The sequence below is a fragment of the Bombyx mandarina genome, chromosome 13 (genome assembly GCF_030267445.1).
Source record: "Bombyx mandarina strain Sakado chromosome 13, ASM3026744v2".
Classification (NCBI taxonomy): Eukaryota; Metazoa; Arthropoda; class Insecta; order Lepidoptera; family Bombycidae; genus Bombyx; species Bombyx mandarina.
The window spans coordinates 1,306,313-1,321,378 of record NC_143220.1 but is presented as its reverse complement, the minus strand read 5'-3'; the positions used below and the strand labels follow the sequence as shown (position 1 = coordinate 1,321,378).

General features: G+C 36.2%; 1 protein-coding gene across 2 annotated transcripts; it reads left to right on the top strand.

Annotated features, from left to right (window-relative positions):
• Nucleotides 1-1,692: 1,692 nt before the first annotated feature.
• Nucleotides 1,693-14,335, top strand: LOC114245326 (proton-coupled amino acid transporter-like protein pathetic). Of its 2 annotated transcripts, XM_028177462.2 has the most exons (9): nucleotides 1,693-1,960; nucleotides 8,433-8,567; nucleotides 8,983-9,133; nucleotides 9,934-10,055; nucleotides 10,422-10,506; nucleotides 11,080-11,324; nucleotides 11,925-12,137; nucleotides 13,125-13,294; nucleotides 13,989-14,335. In XM_028177462.2, the coding sequence occupies exons 1-9, from the start codon at nucleotides 1,923-1,925 to the stop codon at nucleotides 14,231-14,233; spliced, it is 1,404 nt and encodes a 467-aa protein (XP_028033263.1). In that variant the 5' UTR covers nucleotides 1,693-1,922; the 3' UTR covers nucleotides 14,234-14,335. The 2 variants fall into 2 exon arrangements, with proteins under 2 accessions (XP_028033263.1, XP_089588467.1); XM_089732341.1 differs by lacking the exon at nucleotides 11,925-12,137.
• Nucleotides 14,336-15,066: the final 731 nt, after the last annotated feature.

Genomic DNA, 15,066 nt, shown 5'->3' with positions numbered 1-15,066 from the left:
TCTGACAGAGGTGCCCAAATGCAGCCACCAGGTAGCATTTTTCAAAAATCGGACAGTTTGAATGTAGGAAGTGTTAATATAGAAAACGAGATGCCCAAATACATGTATGTATATCCAGTCTTCTAATACTAGGTCTTTACCTACGAAACTACCCTTTTTTAAACAGAAAGTTAAAGTTTTCCTATAAATATTGTTATTTATATCAATTTCTATATACAAAATATGCAACCATTTTGTGGATGCATATCTCCCAGCGCAGTGATAATTCAATGCCCTTCTTAAAGTGTACGACTTCTATACCATGTACTATATTGATTTTTTTCCAGCAAAGCTTCTTGTTTTCCAGAGTAGGGAAACAGTAGAAGTGTCTACGCAATAAAAATACACAATCCCTCTTGCATAAGCTACGTCTTTCTTATGCTTAACCTTCTGTACCTCTATTATTTCGTGAAAATTCATATTCGCATTTAGATACCTACCGACCCGCCAGAATCCCAATCACTCACCACCACCAGTACAGGTCTTTTGAGGTGCAGATTCGATAGGTCGAGTTTAGTATTAAAGTTTTTACTGGCGGCAGGACGTCTCATGAGTCCACTCGTGTAGGTACCACAACCATGCTGATGTCTACCCCGAAGCAGTAATGCGTTCCGGTTTCAAGGGTGGGACTGCCGTTGTACCTACTTTAAAACTGAGACTTGAACTCATGTCCCAAAAAGGGTGGCGGCATTTACGCTGTTGATGCCTATGGCCTCTGGAAACAATTTAACAGCAGGTGGACCGTGAAGTCGTCTACCCATCTAAGTAATGAAAGAAAACTACAACAGATAAAAATATCTCCTGTTTAGCCTCTTTTATAACGAAATAAGTAAAAAAAATTCAAATAAAATATACGAAATTAATTATATGTTTATTACAGACTTTTTTCTTTTTTTTTATTGCTTAGATGGGTGGACGAGCTCACAGCCCACCTAGTGTTAAGTGGTTACTGGAGCCCATAGACATCTACGACGTAAATGAGCCGCCTACCTTGAGATATAAGTTTTAAGGTCTCAAGTATAGTTACAACGGCTGCCCCACCCTTCAAACCGAAACGCATTACTGCTTCACGGCAGAAATAGGCAGGGTGGTGGTACCCACGGACTCACAAGAGGTCCTACCACTAGTGATTACGCAAATTATAATTTTGCGGGTTTCATTACACGATGTTATTCCTTCACCGTGGAAGTCAATTGTGAACATTTGTTGAGTACATATTTCATCAGAAAAATTGGTACCCGCCTGAGATTCGAACACCGTTGCATCGCTCAACACGAATGCACCGGACGTCTTATCCGTTAGGCTACGACGACTGTCGTCCTGTTCAGTTTAACAATATCTATACTTCTATACTAATATTATAAAGAGGAAAGATTTGTTTGTTTGTTTGTTTCGAATAGGCTCCGAAACTACTAGACCGATTTGAAAAGTTATTTTTCCATTAGAAGCCGACATTGTCCCTGATGAACATAAGCTACTTTTTTTAAATTTTTTTTTAGTTTTTTTTTTTTGTTTCATGTGTGTTTTAATGTTTCCGAAGCGAAGCGAGGGCGGGTCGCTAGTTATAATATAATCTTCTGTGGTTTAAATAGAATAATTTAATATTTACAACGTCAACGGATTTATTAAAACAGCGCCCTTGAGCCAAATATTGTTGCCAAACTGGTCCCTGAAACGATCACACGTATTTGTATATACATCTCGGTCGCATCACGACGCGCATTGTGAGTCAGACTAAAATCACGAATATTGTACCGTACAAACATTCGAGCAAAAGCTGCGCGTACAGAATGACGCCAGTGTATGTACATAAAAACGGCTAATAAATTACGTTGTAAGAGAAAAAAACAAAAGTGACAGTGCTGATAGTATTTGAGTGGAAAATGGCAAACTCGTATAACATGAAAGAATTCAGCTCCACGTAAGTTTTATTTGGTGATCTCATATTTTTTTTTCTTCAAATTAATCTTTTATTATTAACTAGGTGACCCAGCAGACTTCGTAGTGTCTCAATCGATAAACAAAGGACCTAATTTTTTGTATAAAATAAACTTAAAACAAACAAAAGGAATCCTTCCGACGGGGGACACATTAAAGGAAAAACAAAATTGTTATTTTTATTTAATTCCGAGCATTTTCATATTTATCTACCTTTTAAACCTATTCTGCGCATCCACATATCCATAAAATTAAAAATTCGTAACAAAAAAAAAACATTCAATAACATTTAACGTTTTCTAACAACTATTTTCTCGAGATCTATTAATTGTACAAACAGCGTATGTATAAAACATTAGTAGGTGCTATTGTTTAACAAATATCAAACGTTTGTATTGATGCACTCTCTTGGCTCAGCGGTGTCATGCAACAAGTCGCAATTTCGAGACTGGGCTCATATCACTTTTATTTTTATTTTTTTATAGTATAGATGGGTGGACGATCTCACAGCCCACCTGGTTTTAAGTGGTGCCCGGAGCGCATAGACATCTACAACGTTAATGCCGCCATCCACCTTGATATATAGGTCTCTAATTTGCATTTCAAATTAAAAATGCAAAGCTTTTTTGTTCGAATACAATAATATATGAAATGAAATGTAAATATTTATAGAACTATTTCTATTAAAATTCCTACTACACCTACAGTCTATGCTCCCGCCAAAGTTTCTATTTTTTCTTCGTCTGCAATCTGCATTATCGTTGTGAACTACCGGTCAATTTAGATTTAGAATATTATGTGTTAAATGACAAATTGAACTCTTAGTGTTTTATGAATGCGTGTAATAGGTTGATGGACTGTCGCGTTGCAGAGAGTATAAAGTTTATCAGCCCTGCTACGTTACAACAACCAAGATTTATCCATAACATTTAACATTTAGTGTTGAATATATACCGACTGTAATATCCACACACTGCGACTTTATTCTATTTAATTAAAATCCTATACGACATATAATACGGACTTTTTACATTAATCAATTGCTGTGACGGCGTCGTTGGAAAAAGCGATATTCAGAATAGGTTTTTCCTGTTTATAGTTTTATGAATTCAAATTACATCTCTTCTACGTACTCTTGTTTCTTGATTTTATAGCAATTTAGTAACTAGCTTAACTATTGAGGGTGGTGGTGAGTGGTCGCTCTGGTGAGTTGACCGGTGTCAGTAGTTTTAGATTTTAAAATATTATTTTTATTTTTATCTAGACTCATTTTGATTGCTGGTAAGACTTTAGTTCTTATGTTGGTCATCGCCATAAACAACATTAATCTTGGGGCCAAAATCAAGTCGCGGGCCGTGGTACAACATGAATATCGATTTTACCTTACATAACACATGCCGGTCGTCAATGGCACGCAAACCCGTTCTGTTTACCTCTACATAAACGATGATTAAATAAATAAAAAAACGTACGATTACCTAACGTAATTGGAATTCGGAATTAATTCGTAATGAAAAAAACGATAGTGGTTTTGAATAAATACGTTGTTGAAATATTGACGAAAGCGTTAATCTTTTGTTTATAACTTCATCAATCATTACCACTCATTACCACTTCTCTCAAAACGCTGATCTTTCACAATTAGCTACGGCTATGTAGTCAGGGATTGAGCTCTTCCAAACATCATCAGCAATAAAATTAAATTATTGTAAATCATAGTAATATTATACATAGATAATAAATAGATTTTTACCTATGAAATTGCCGCAGTAAATTAAAATAACCTTAAACTTTTTAGGATTTTTTTTAGTTAATAAATATTATTTATTTTCCCAATCAAAATATACAACTATAGTATCGATACATTGCGGCCTCTTTTGTGGTATTTTTGCAATGCTCGTCTTGAAGAAGTCAACGGAAAAAAAAACAAGTGTAGGGGAGCCAACAAGCTCCTCAAAGGCAGTACGGTGGATGACGATGAATTTCTAACCCTAGCTCTTGTATCTAAAATACCGTCTGTTATTTTGTTATATTTTTTTCTTTTATTGCTTAGATGGGTGGACGAGCTCACATCCCACCAAGTGCTAAGTGGTTACTGGAGCCCATAGATATCTACAACGTAGATGCGCCACCCACCTTGAGATACAAGTTCTAAAGTCTCAGTATAGTTACAACGGCTGCCCCACCCTTCAAACCGAAACGCATTACTGCTTCACGGCAGAAATAAGCAGGACGGTGGTACCTATCCGCGCGGACTCACAAGTGGTCCTACCACCAGTAATTACGCAAATTATAATTTTGCGGGTTTGATTTTTATTACACGGTGTTAGTCCTTCACCGTGGAAGTCAATCGTGAACATTTGTTGAGTACGTATTTCATTAGAAAATATTTGTACCCGTCTGCGGGATTCGAACACCGTTGCATCGCTTCAACATTAATGCACCGGACGTCTTATCCTTTAGGCCACGACGACTTCTGAGGTTCTGATATACCGTATGAGGTCGAGCGTTGTCGTGTAGGATCAGCGGAAACGAGCGATTAACAAAGATTGCCGAACATACGCAAACTACTCTACCATTGTGCCTCACAGAAAACATCCGCAGTAATGCTGACCAATATTGATAAGATCCTAACGTCAAAAGCTGCTGCTAATCCACCGGTAGATTGAATATCGTCAGCTTCTACTGTAGCCTTTAATTCGTTTTTGTTGACCTTAGTTTTCGTACGACCACGGGGCTAATTTTTTTTTATCAAAATTTCCATATCGGAAGCATTGAAACCAATAACGAGTCATGCGCTCCTTTGTAGTATTCACTCTGTACACGTCATTAATGTTGTGAGTTTTGTACGGCAATTCCACCGCGACGGAACTCGTATTTTTATCTTATCCAATCAATGCCAAAATAGTTAGGTAAAAATAAAGCACTAATCAATAAACAAATGACTGAATTTAAAAACTGAATTCCATATTTGTTAAATAAAAATTATTTAAATTTTAGAATTTATTGCCAGCTTTGCGCAAATTATGTTTCAAATGGCCAGTGTTTTAAAACGGCAACATCTTAGGTAAAGAAACCCGTTATTAACGATCTGTTATTAACGTTTGTAGTTAGTCAGTTATAAGTTGATGTTAGGTAAATCAAAATAATTTATTTATTTATTTACGTTTTTATTAAAATTCTTTTTTGCATAAAGATCGATGAAATGCTTGGACAACTCACCGTGAAGGGTTCCAAAGCCGAAACCATCTTATATTATTTTGTGAATCTTAATTGAACTTCCTCCTCCTCCTTGCATTGTTTTCCTCAGTGCTGAGGGTCGTGGCTGTTACAGAGCATCTTTGTTCGGACTATTTTCCTCCATTCTTTCCTGTCCTCTGCGCAGTATATAGCGACATTGATGCTGGAGTCCAATGTCGTCTTAATTTTATTGGACCAGCGCGTGGGACTACACCTCCTTGGCCTATTTCCTCCCAATTTGCCCGTGATGGGTATTTTAGAGATTGTCACCCTTCTTTCTCGCAACGTGACCCAAAAACTCGAAAATCCTACGTAGACAAGTGGTGGAAAGTCTTGTGGAGACATCTAGTTCTTCCAGAATTGATGCGTTGGTCTGATGTGCCACCCAGGGTATTCGCAGCATCTTTTTTTTATTTTTTATTGCTTAGATATGTGGACGAGCTCACAGCCCACCTGGTGTTAAGTGGTTTCTGGAGCCCATAGACATCTACAACGTAAATGCGCCACACACCTTGAGATATAGTTCTAAGGTCTCAGTATAGTCACAACGGCTGCCCCACCCTTCAAACCGAAACGCATTACTGCTTCACGGCATAAATAAGCGGGGCGGTGGTACCTACCCGTGCGGACTCACAAGAGGTCCTACCACCAGTAAACCACCATCTTCTCCCAGTACCACATCTGAAAGGCGTAGAGTCGACTTCTAATTGAATTTACTCTTGTACAAAAGAAGGGACTAAGATCGAACGAAAATTCTTACGATTTAGTCATGCGTAACATTATCTATTCACCACAGCAATAAATTCATTTTTTAAAAAAAGTGACAATTTATCACAAGTTGCCAAAAACCGGCAATCGATAGAGCATCGACAGTGAAAGTGATGTTGTGTTCAACACCACTTATTTATGTCAAAAAAGACAACAGTCTTTATGTCAGACAACAGTCTGAATTTTTATATGAAATACGTGGGTAGTTTCCAATTCTAGTGGTGTTTTTAAACAGAGCTGCCATCAATATAATCACTTCCTTGGCATCTGGACAAATATTTCTTTTGTAACCATATCGAAGCCGTGTGATTTCCTGCTGTCAATAAGCCGAATGGATTCATTCATATCATGGAGAATATTTGATCTTATAGGCAGGTACCAAATTTGTAATTGTAACTATATCTTGTAACTGTAACTTCGTTCATTAAAAGACAATGTGATCGAATACCGTTGGTACCGCACTCTAAAGTGGAACCCAAAAACGATTCACGGGATTATAAAAAGACTTTCGTAATTTGGAAAAAATTGAAAAGCTGATAGATTTGATTTCTAATACGCAATATTATTCCTTCACTACGGTTTTTTTTTATTGCCCTTGTAGGCAGACGAGCATACGGCCCACCTGATGGTGAGTGGTTACCGTTGCCCATGGACTTCAGTAATGCCAGGGGCAGAGCCAAGCCGCTGCCTACGGAAATCTAAACACGATAATAGGGACGTATTTATGAAAAATAAGTTGAGAGGATTAGAGCTCGGATTTAGTCGAATTAGTTGAAGACATTATGAAACAGAAAATGACAGTATTAGCTTGATTCTTATTTTGTATCGAGCAAAGCATTTTTATTTGCTCACTCACAAATTCACACTCGCTTAATATTGTTATTTTATTATCCTAACTGATGCTTAGGAAACACATAATTTATTAGTAAGCTATTGCAGCTAATCGCGTACAAGTTATATGTTTTGTTATACCAGATAACGAGTGTTGGTATAGAACAGGGTACTAAAAATAAAAATCACTTCCTATTTTTTTTTAAATTAGATTTTATTCATCAGTGTTATTAATTGTTAACTTTCAAAACACAATTTAGCGTCAACTCGTCGATTGAGACTTCTGCGTCGTATCATAAGAACTGGCAGCGTTCATAAGCTACAGTTACCAACTAACCCAAAAATGGAACAGAGAATAAAAATATATTGAAAAATAAACTGTAACACGTGCTTTTTATTAAACATACTTTTCATAAGCAATCAGAATATTTGAATAATAAATAAAAACTGAAGTCTTACAGTAGTTTGAGGCATGGAGAAATCTACAACAATTTTCCTAATTGAAATAAAGCATTCATTCTTAACCTGTATAAAATTGAAATTTGTGCTGATGTAAACGTGTTTAGTTTGTGCCTATCATGAAATTCAAGCATAACACAAAACATATAATGGCAAGCAATGGTCACAGCTATTGACATTTTGGAATAATGCTGACCAACGTAGAGAAATACCCCAAAGGGTGGAACTCAACAATAATCACTAATCACACCCGGAAAACATTATGGAACATAATCAATTCTAGATCCGTGACGAATAGTCGCCACGAACGCATTCTGTATTAGCTCAGTGGTACGATGTACTAGGTAGCTATATCAATAAAACACAAAAACATTCCAGTGTATTATAATATTAATATCAAATTTTTACATCAGAATATTAAAAAAAGACAAAAAGATATTTGTATTCTTAATTAATTAAAAATTCAACCACAAAATTTTTCAGTTCTGTACAATTCGTTTTTCGAATGACATTGAAATACGCAATGTCGAACACAAACAGCTATTCATCCCAGACATGCTTAATTACCTAACAATAAATCCTTAATGTTACACAAGAAATCTGATAAGATATTTTAATCGTCGCAAACTTTGTATCGCTATCAAATCCAAACCATAAAATAAATCCTTACATTGTAAACGTTTGAAGATATGTTCTTGTTCCAATGTTTTATTTAAATACACATCGAAACTTCTATAAACTGTTATTTGTGATCCTCCTTGGGATCTGCAACAGAAGCTATTTCTTCAAAATTGACAATCCCGGTGGTTTTCTGGTCGTAGGACCTCTTGTAAGTCCGCGCGGGTGGGTACCACCGCCCTGCCTATTTCTGCCGTGAAGCAATATTGCGTTTCGGTTTGAAGGATGGGGCAGCCGCTGTAACTATACTTGAGACCTTAGAACTTATATCTCAAGGTGGGTGGCGCATTTACGTCGTAAATGTCTATGGGCTCCGGTAATCACTTAACATCGGGTGGGCTGTGAGCTCGTCCACCCATCTAGCAATAAATAAAAAAATACCAATTGCAGTAAATTCATATATTCAATTATCGGTTAAACAAATATTCCGTAGTTCACAAAATTATTTTACTTAATTAACTTATTTTTTTTCATTTCAGTGCTGTGATAACAGGAAATGGAATATATCCGTCGACTATTTCGATTAACACAATAAATCCGAAAAACAAAGACAATGATGTAGAACTAAATACGTATGATCCGTTTCAGAACAGGAAATTGGAACATCCTAACTCGTAAGTAATGTAGTCTAAAAAAAGTATTGGCATCTAGTTGTAAATGCAGACAAATATTAACTTAATTAGATATTGACTAACCGTACTCGCCCGCTTCTATGGGCATTTAAAACTAACATTATTATTTATAGTCATTATTATTAGGGAGTCCCACACTCATATAAATATTAGCCTATCCATTAAGTACATGTATTTTCTACAGGGATACCAAGTTTCAAGTCAATCGGATGCATGGTTCAGTAGTTATAACGGAACATCCGTAAAACCACTGTAGATTTATATATTAGTATAGATACCTACGATGAGAAAAAGCTTCAGGAATGGATTATATCTACGAAGCGCTCAACATAATAATATAATCTACTAATTCGACCGTCTAAATGTGTTTTATATGTACTTACTTTTCATTTTTCAGTGACGTCAGATCATTCGCAAACCTTTTGAAGTCATCCCTCGGATCAGGCATCTTAGCTATGCCGGCAGCGTTCAAGAATGCAGGAACGATTGTTGGCATTTTCGGGACAATTATTTTGGGTTACATTTGCACGCACTGCGTTTATTTGTTGGTAATGCATTCATTTACGTCACCGCAAGAAAATACTGAATGTCATTAAACTTCGTGTTTTCAACACACAAATAACTTTTGGTGTTTTCAAGATTTTTATAAGTTTAATTTGCATGACAAATACGTATGTATTATTACTCATAACATTATTAAGTGTTTTAATTTGGCTCTTAATTAAACAACAAAAAAGACCAAAATGCCTCAATTTTTTTTTATTGCTTAAATAGGTGGACGAGCTCACAGCCCACCTGGTGTTAAGTGGTTACTGGAGCCCATAGACATCTACGACGTAAATGCGCCACCTACCTTGAGATATCAGTTCTAAGGTCTCAGTATAGTTACAACGGCTACCCCGCCCTTCAAACCGAAACGCATTACTGCTTCACGGCAGAAATAGGCAGGGTGGTGGTACCTACCCGCCGCGGACTCACAAGAGGTCCTACCACCAGCAATTAGTTTCATTGCAGTACTTCAAACAAAATAGACCTTGTAGCGTGCAACATTCGGTTGCACTCGGGCGTCATCGGTCGCGATCGGAGTTCCCGAACGCGCAGGTGTCCCGTGACGTCACACTGCGAGATTCGCGCGCGTCGATTTAAGTTGATTGTAAAACGTATTATAATTTTAGTTTTAATTTGTGCCTTGTAGTGCCTAGCGACTTGTTTACTCTTTTTACTTTATAATCGAACATTGTACACATATTACATTATATATATCGTTTAATTGGTGTGTTTGACTTTTATGTGTTCGGAGCATAATATCCCGAGAATACAAATAACAAACTACAACCTTATTTTTCAGGTGAAAACATCGCAAGATGTATCACGTGTAGCAAAAGTACCATCGCTAGGATATGCTGAAACTGTAGAAGCGGTCTTCGCTACTGGTCCGCAAACATTAAGAAAGTTTTCAAGAGCTTCACGGTAAAACAGAAAAATATATTGTAACTTATAAATAAATTAAATTAAATATAACAAATATGCTATGCTATGGAATGAGCTCCCCTCCACGGTGTTTCCCGAGCGCTATGACGTGTCCTTCTTTAAAAGAGGCATGTGGAGAGTATTAAGCGGTAGGCAGCGGCTTGGCTCTGCCCCTGGCATTGCTGAAGTCCATGGGTGACGGTAACCACTCACTACCAGGTGGGCCGTATGGTCGTCTGCCTACAAGGCCAATAAAAAAAAATTGCTCTTACTCCCACAAAACAAATTGAGCTTTATTTAATAAGTATGAATGAGAGATCATGTTGAGTCTACAATCAATTAAAAATCATCTTGTGTGTATTTCAGGATATTTATCGACTGGGCAATGGCTTTTACTATTCTTGGCGCTTGTGCTGTATATGTCATTTTACTTGTGGAGTCAGTTCAGCAGGTATCTAGATACTCAACAACTACTGACTACAAGAATTACTACTAAAGCTAATAGAAGTTTACTTACGAGCATCGAGAAAGATAATATGAGACATCAGCAATTTCAATTAGAGGCTTCTCCTGTATTATGAGTGACGAAAATACATACGAGACAATAATAAGTATTCCAAACCCTGAATAACAAAAGACTCAGAAAGACACTTACTCCGATCAGGACTAGAGCTCTACCTTGGTCATTTTGCTGCAATCAGCGTGACTATAGAAGCTTTATCATAACACGCATTTTTCTAGAAAATGTTAGAAAAGAAACCCTACTTTTCTTAATGTCATTAACCAAGCTCACGGCTGACCAGATGGCATGTGGTTACTGAAACCTAAATAACGTGAATGTCAAGGTTTACCTTACGACATACTGACCGACTTAAGTTGACCCTGCTGCATACAAACAAAAGGTTTCGAAAACATTTTTCATACAGCCGATTTTTTTCTTAGGAAATTCGATTAACGAAGGTTCAGCTAAGAAACATCTTGGACAGACAGAATACTCGACCGTAATATTTATTGTTAATTTCAGATCGTCGATTATTTCTACGCAGACAATGGCATCAACGAAACAATGTACTGCCTTATGTTCCTAGTACCCATTCTTATATTCACTCAAATAAAAAATCTAAAGTACTTAGCTCCGTTTTCGGGATTCGCCAATATTCTTCTGGTCCTCACTTTCTTGATTTGCCTGTACTACATTTGCAACGAATTTCCCGATCTTGATTCTAGACCAACATCAGTAAACATCGGAAATTTACCATTATTCATTGGGTGAGTTTCGGTATATATTGTCGCTTGAATTGAATTAAGTATGTATTTTTGTTGTAACTTTTTTTACATCTTGTCGTACTTTTGAACTAGCGAGAATAAAACTGGCTGTTAATATCATTTTTACATATGACTTACTTAAATCCAAAATCCTTCATTTTGCAACCAATTAACTTATTATCATTACCAATAATAATTTCAATCCGTACCTAGTTGTATCATCCAGTCATCATCAGCCAGTAAGAATAAGACTATGTATACAACAATATTATTTTATAGATTATGTAAATGTCAAAAGCGATGTATTTATTTATTTATTCTAATACATTACAAAATAATTTAGAATAAGAATGCCAATACTAAAAATCTACATTGAAAAAACCACATCGACCAAATATCTCCACAAAGCGTTTGAAGAATATTATTAAAAATATGATTGTACTCAGTAGTTCAATACAATTAATACATCAACATCAAATATTTCAAGGAAGAATCATTAAACCACTGTACACCATACAACGGCCGTGAGTTGGTCCACCCGTCCGTACAAATACTGTGAAAACAATTTTTTGTATTCTGAACTTGAAAAAAAACTTTTTTCAGTACAGTTATCTTCGCAATGGAAGGAATCGGAGTTGTACTACCAGTAGAAAACACAATGGCTAAACCTCAACACTTTCTAGGTTGTCCGGGGGTACTGAACTTAACCATGAGCGTTGTGGTCTTGCTATATATGATAATGGGCTTCCTTGGATACGTCAAGTACGGAGACCAAGCTATGGGTAGCATTACCCTGAATTTAGATACTGGTGAAATGTAAGGTTTGCAATAATACTTATACAGGTAAACGAACTCACTGCCTACCTGGTTTTAAATAACTACTAGAGCCCATATACATACAAAATAAATGCCGTCACCTTGAGACATGAGTTCTAAGTTTCAGTTATTAAAACGGCTGCTCCACCCTTCAAGCCCGTATGTTTTATTGCTTCGCAACAAAAATAGACGAGGTGATGCAGGCTTACAAGACATCCTACCACTAGTAGATTTGCGAATTTGATTTTAATTTCACGATGTTATCCCGTCAGCATGAGTCATTTGTAAGCATCTGCTAATTACATATTTTATTAGAAAAATTGGTACCTGCCAGCGGGATACGAACATTGGCACAGTTGCATCAGTCGAGTCGAATGCACCGGGCGTCTTATCACTTAGGGCACCAAGACCAAGAACGAGATTGTTTTTTTTTATTTTATTTTATTTATTTTATTGCTTCGATGGGTAGACGAGCTCAGGTCCAGCAAATGTTAAGTAGTTCCCGGAGCCCATAGACATCAACAACATAAATGCCGCCGAGACATAAGTTCTAAGTCTCGGTTTTTACAGTGCAACGGCTGCCCCGCCCTTCAAATCGAAATGCATTACTGCTTCACGGCAGAAATAGGCAGGCTGGTGGTACCTACCCGTGCGGACTCTCAAATCGTCCTACTACCAGTAATTACGCAACTTATAATATTGTGGGTTTGATTTTTATTACACGATATTATTCCTTCACCGTGGAAATCAATCCTGGACATTTCTGACATAATATTACCTACTATATTTCAGCACACCTTATACCTACTATTGCAAATTCTTCTGTAACATAGTTTAGCTAGTCGTGCTTGGAACCCCAAAGTTGTTTGGTGTCTATAATTATTGACACAACAGGGCCTTCGGTTACCATTTAACAGAAGGCGGATCCTGAACTCCTCTATCTTTCTAATGCTATAAATAAAAATTAAATACATTTTGAATTTTCAGACCAGCTCTAATCGCAAAGATCTTCATAATTCTTGCCATATTCTTCACCTATACTCTCCAATTCTACGTACCTATGGAGATAGTATGGCGAAATACTAAAGATCATGTAGCGCAAAAATACCACAACATCACGGAAGCAGTCATGAGAGCGGTTTTTGCCGCTCTTACTGGTAAAGTATTAATAAAACACATATAATATAGTCACTATATTTCCTAAAAACTAACTGCATGCTCGTAATCTTTTTTTTTATTGCTTAGATGAGCGGACGAGCTCACAGCCCACCTGGTGTTAAGTGGTTACTGGAACCCATAGATATCTACAACGTAAATGCGCTACCCACCTTGAGATAAGTTATAAGGTCTCAGTATAGTTACACACAGGTCTAGCTGTAGTTACAATCACACCTTTATGAATAATTGTGGGTAACTGAATGGGTAGAATGTGACATATTTATTAATGAAAATATGTCATATTCTACAGCATATTATAATGTTCTGCAATGTTCCAATGAATTAATGAAATCTGAAGGCCAGAACAAGTCAATGATTTCCAAAAATATTTTTATATTAACTTGTGCTTAAATAAAAAAAACTCCCTAATGATAAGTACTGCATTGTGCATAAGAATTTGGCACGGGGAACGTCAGACCAGCTTTTGACCCACCTGAACTCGAGCAATTATAATTTTCGAACCCTATAAATTTTACTAACTTGAACGCCACCATCCAATTCGAGTTGTGGCTCAAAGTTACAACTAACTATTACAACTGTATCGACTAACCTAATCCTTCAACTCGGAGTGCACAATTAATTTACCGTAAAAAACTTCTATCGTTTGCTAAATTGACACATTATTTATTTTAGTGGTTGCGGCAGCGACGTTACCAAGCCTTGAACAAGTTATAGGCCTCGAAGGAGCTTTCTTCTACTCCTTCCTTGGTCTCATAGCCCCGTCCATACTGGATCTCATTTTCAAGTGGGAACGAGGTCTTGGAAGAAACAATTGGATTTTATTTAAGGATTTATTTCTAATATTTTTTGGCTGTTTCGTACTAGTGGCCGGTGTCACACAAAGCATCAGAGAAATAATTAGGACTAGTTCTCAATAAGTGCTATTAGAAGCTAGTTTTTATTTTAATTTATTTAACAACTAATACGATTTTGTAAATATTTTTAAAAATTAAATTAATTAATCATTATGTGTTTCACTATATTATCTCTTATCTTGATAACTACATACTAGGTAACCTTATAAAACAACTAAATTATTGTAAACTATGATATTGAAATATTAATGAGATAAGGAACATTATTTAGGATTTAACAATCAATACATTGTTTTAATTTTCGTAATAGTTGGCATGAATTGTTAAAAACAACACCTACTACTAGTAACTAACAGTTGGTAGACAGGCAACGAACAACGATTTTCTAAAACTATAGACACATAATCTTGAACCTTTTAAGTACCTACTATAGTTATATTCGTAGTTGGTTAGGTACAGAGAAAAATGGTAAGTGGACGTTAGGGGAGATGTTGATGTTTTTTTCTAGTTTGTCTCTCTAATGGCCGAAGAACCACGGATGATAAAAGCTTTATTTCCAAAAATAATAATAATATATAATATCATATTCCTTATGTACAAGACATCTATTTAAACAGGAATGTGTAACACAAATAATTTTAGGTTTAATTTTTGGACAAATAAATCTGGAAACAGAACAAAGTAAATATTAAAAATTAATTAGCTTTTCCATTTCTTTGGAGCACTTCGACGAAAGGTTGTGCTGTGGCCTTAAATAACTTAAGACTTGGCTGTATAAGGTTTATTTCTTTTGTCTAGGTAAAAAAACAAACACAATGATTGAATTTGGCGGGTAAATTTGATTTTACTAGTAAACATTCTAAAGAATTGGAGATTGGATTTTTTAAGTCTTCTTT

What these genes read in the sequence shown, in the direction of transcription:
- LOC114245326 (XM_028177462.2), top strand. Translation starts at nt 1,923, where the DNA reads ATGGCAAACTCGTATAACATGAAAGAATTCAGCTCCAC. An exon ending in AAATTGGAACATCCTAACTC is followed by an intron (nt 8,568 to 8,982) that starts GTAAGTAATGTA and finishes TTCATTTTTCAG; the next exon opens with TGACGTCAGATCATTCGCAA. An exon ending in AATTTACCATTATTCATTGG is followed by an intron (nt 11,325 to 11,924) that starts GTGAGTTTCGGT and finishes AACTTTTTTCAG; the next exon opens with TACAGTTATCTTCGCAATGG.